General features: G+C 46.2%; 1 protein-coding gene across 1 annotated transcript in view; it reads left to right on the top strand.

Annotated features, from left to right (window-relative positions):
- Positions 1 to 3,984, top strand: part of Cpn1 (carboxypeptidase N subunit 1) — a 32,882-nt gene extending 28,898 nt beyond the window's left edge. The window contains exons 8-9 of the mRNA XM_010638532.3: positions 596 to 714; positions 3,625 to 3,984. Of these exons, the coding sequence (XP_010636834.1) occupies positions 596 to 714; positions 3,625 to 3,774 (269 nt within the window). The 3' untranslated portion in view covers positions 3,775 to 3,984. The remainder of the gene's footprint in view (positions 1 to 595; positions 715 to 3,624) is intronic.
- The last annotated feature ends 217 nt before the right edge of the window (positions 3,985 to 4,201 follow it).

The following is a 4,201-nucleotide window of genomic DNA, read 5'->3' as shown; positions in this document are numbered from 1 at the left end:
AGAAATGAGCGCTCGCTTCGGCAACACATATACTAAAATTCTACTGGAGGGCCGGGGATTTAGTTCAGTGGTGCCGGCCAACTGCCTTGCAAGCACAAGGTCCTGAGTTCAATCCCTGGTACCAATAAAAAAAAAAAAAAAACCTACTGGAAATGAGTTTGCATCAAAATATAGGGTCTGGAATAGAGCACAATTCTTTCAGTGTGGAGCACACACTTCTCTCCAGCAGCTGCTCCCATTAAGGATTATTCTTATGACTGAATTATCTCCTTGTCTTCGTGCTGTTAAGAAAAACAACGCTGGTGATCAGCTAAAATATCCAGATCACCCCCTCACCCCACCCTCCAGTACTGGGAATCGAACTCAGGACCTTGAACTTGTGAGGTAGGCAGGGCGCCACTGAACTAAATCCCCGCCCCAAAGATACCCTTAGAGCCCAGAGGGTGGAAATGCCAGGGATCAAGCCAGGGGCTTCATACATGCAAAGCCTATGCTCTACCATTGAGCTTCATCCCCCAGATCACCTTTCAAATCAAATTTCCGTTTGCGGCAGGTTTTCAGTCAGCAAACTGAGTGGTGTCCTTGTAACTTTTAGGTGAACAGGGCGACTACTTCCGGCTGCTGCTTCCAGGAACCTACACCGTCACAGCCACAGCCCCTGGGTTTGACCCAGAGACAGTGACTGCAGTCGTGGGTCCTGCAGAACCAACACTGGTGAGTTCGGCTGAGTCTTACACATCCCTTTAGATGTCACTTATACCATGTCTTCAACAACCAGTTGCATAGTTGTAATCTTTGCCGAGCCTCCCTTGTTCACCATTAAAATCCATTCTCTCCTATCCTCAATTTTCATTTCTCCTGTTATCTCTGTATCCTTTTGGCTTTTCCCCGTTCTTCTGTTCAATATGGCACTGCAGTTCAAAGCACTGTCTTGTTTTAAACCCAGCATATTTGCTCACAGAACTTGGATACACTGCCTAATCTCTTATCCTTGGTGTTTTTCTCAGCAACCTGGAGCTAATAGAGCCTCTTTTACAAGTGTTTGAAAAGAGAAAGTGCACATCCAGCATTTAGTAGTGACTGACACATAGCAAGCACTTCACAAAGGTCAATTTGTAAATCCTGGCACCTTGGCCCAGATTCTCGCGCCAGATTCTCTGGCTGTAATCTTGGTTGCCATCGGAAAGGACTGTCACCAGGTGGCGCTCTGCAGGCTTTAGGCTCCCGGTGTGCGCCTGCGCAGTCCCGGTTTTCGTTTGCTGCTTCTGAAAGCCAAGGGCTTCCGGCCCAGTTCTCTGTGGCTCTGTATTGAAAGGATAAGAAGCACAGAACTGCTTTGATTCTTGGCCTGGAACTTTTCACTTTTCAGTTTAGGGAATAGTAGAGTCGATTCTCAAAAAATAAGGGGCTCAGAAGTCATGTACACTAATCCTTAGGTCTCTCAGATGAGGAAAATGTAAAGTATCCTATTTAATGAGCATCTACAGACCTTATTTCCAAAGCCAGTGCTTTCCTAGGGCCTCCTCATTCTGTCCCCTTCCATCTCTAACGGCTCTAGAGTGTAACCCGCCCACCCTCTCCCTCTTTATCAACACAGTGCAGTCCAGCAGCTCATCTTTTTAAATACAGCAATAGGAACTATTTATTGAATAGGTGCTGTGTATCAGAGTCACTGTGAGAGCTTTCCAGAATGACCTCCCTGAACTCTCACAACAATCCTAATAAGGTAAACAAGCATCCCCATCTGTGCCCAAGGAATCTGAAAGTTAGAAAAAATAAGACAGTTGTACAATACCACTCACCGAGAAAGTGGCGGGAGCCAGGAATTAAAACAGGACAGGCTCTTTGGGCTGTCTCCTAAGCTAATGCATCACAGAGCCACAGTTAGTATTCTCAACCCTTATTTTTAACATAAGACCAGGGTAAAAAGTTATTGAGTCATTTGAAATTCTGAAATTTCTAGGTAACTCCGGACCTCAGCCCCAATACTACCAACTCTTACACATTATAAGTTACTTCTGTCTGCAGATGCAGGAAGAAAAGTGATTCTTTAACTGATCCCAGTTTCCCAGCCAGTGCACCCTCTCTTTCCCTTTTGCCTTGTTACACCCGAAAATCAAATCACCATGGGGCAGCTGCATGCAGGCCTTGGATTACAAACTCATCTATTCAATGACTAAACAGCTTCAAGCTTTCTTAGGTGACTCACTCTCTTTCAGAATAATTCACCTCTTTTTTCATATATCCTTTAAATTAAAAAAAAAAAACAACCAAACTTCATTTTGTCAAATGTAAGTCAGAATGGGGAAGTGGGTCATGGGAAACAATTCTCAGATACAGTGACAACTAAGAGTCTGTTTATTGATCACAGTAGTCTATTTCTCTCCCCATTCTAAAGCAGATAGCCATCTGGCTAAAGGAAAAAAAAAAAGAGATTGTTTACCAAACGGATCTCTCAGGGTCCAGTGTTCTCATTGCTTTTCCCCATGACCTTCCAGATGTTGTGGCTTCTTTGCTTTTCCTGTTCTCTCTCTCTCTCTCTCTCTTTCTCTCTCTCTCCTGTTCTCTTTCCCCTGAGTGGGCCACCATGCTGCCTCAGCTCCTTAATAAAGATCTCTCATACGGAAAAAAAAAGCAAGCATAATTATATGACTGTCTAATAATTCTACCATCTCGCTAAGCCATTTTCCTGTCACTGGACATTTCTCTCTCTCCCCCCCTCTCTCTCCCTCTCTCTCCCTCTCTCTCCCTCTCCCTCTCTCTCTCCACCCCCCCCACTTTCCCTCCCTCCATCCTTTGCTGAATTTCTGCATCACTTACTAGGAAATGGTAAATGGTATAGTGCAGTTGACTCTGACTCCCTCATTCACCCTCTTAATGAAGCAGCAGATTTTTGTAGAAAGGGCAGGAAACAGCTCCACGGAGGGGCCTCCCAGTCAGTGCCCTGTTTTTAACTCCCAGCTGGCTTCAGCAGCTCAAACTGTTCCAAGGGCGGGGCAGCTGGGCCTGCCCCAGGGGTGGTGGTGAGAACGCTGCCACTCCCTCTCCTGCTGCTGCCTGCGAGGGCTCTGCTGCTCCCCATACATCCCTCAGCCAAAAGCTTCTTTTCATCTGTGTGCACGGCCGGAAAGCAAGCCTCACCATTCCGGTCAAAAGGATACACTGATGCCCAGGGAAATTTAGGGTCCCAGGATCTATCCTGACAGCCTGTATCATCTCCCCGTCTCTGTTGCCAAACTGTGGCACAGGTGAGGGCCTTGTTGGCAGGCCTGAGCGAGCCCCTGTGACTCACGCTGTCAGCACGAAGGACATGGATACATAGAACACCATCAATCATAGCTCTTGTTCTAAGCAACAGAATTGGTGAAATCATAGTTTAAGGTGTAGACATATTTTTTCTAATACAAATAAAAGTAATGCATAATTAGTTCACCCAGGCACACCCTGTGTAGCTCCACTGACTGCACACCTTTTGAGAGGAGTATTAGCCCAGTTTACAGGACACCATGGTGCTGCTCTGGGTCCTTGCTGTAATAATTCTTGCACGTCTCCTGCCTCACAACTTGGGGCTGTGGTGAAAGAGAATCTGCACCGGTCTTTCAGCTTCTGCTGTTTCCCTTCCAGGTTAACTTCCATCTCAAGAGAAGCATCACTCAGGTTAGCCCTGGGAGAAGAACTCCCAATGGAGAACAGGGAGGCAAAATGAAAGCACAGCCCCGGACACCCAGAAAGAAGAATACAGCCGTGAGGCAACCACACAGAGGCCCTGCCTGAAACCCTCGGAGCCCAGGCGGCACTTCACAAAGGCTCTGCTCCTGCTTTCATATCCCTTAGGACTTGCTTTGTGTTTTATCATCTGGGACATATTTAAATATATAAGCCTACTCAGACCAATTCAGCATCTGTTCAATGGGTTTCAACCTGTTCCAGGGAAAGCCCAGTCTAGGCTGTCATTAAAGGAATCGAAAGTCAGGAATAATGGTACACGCCTGTAATCTCAGCATTCTGCGAGGCTGAGTCAGGAGGATCAACAGTTTGAAGCTAACCTGGGCAATTTAGCAATTTAGTGAGACCTGGTCTCAAATTTTTAAAAGGGCTGTGGATGTAGCTCCATGCAAAGACCCTGGGTTTGATCCTCAATACCACCAAAGAAAAGGGAACGGGGGATTGAAAACTAATGTACTTGTACATATATCCAGCA

Source organism: Fukomys damarensis, unplaced genomic scaffold (assembly GCF_012274545.1).
Source record: "Fukomys damarensis isolate Sample0158 unplaced genomic scaffold, DMR_v1.0_HiC HiC_scaffold_8, whole genome shotgun sequence".
In the NCBI taxonomy this organism is placed as follows: Eukaryota; Metazoa; Chordata; class Mammalia; order Rodentia; family Bathyergidae; genus Fukomys; species Fukomys damarensis.
The sequence above is the reverse complement of the archived record's forward strand: the minus strand, read 5'-3'. Positions and strand labels throughout refer to the sequence as shown.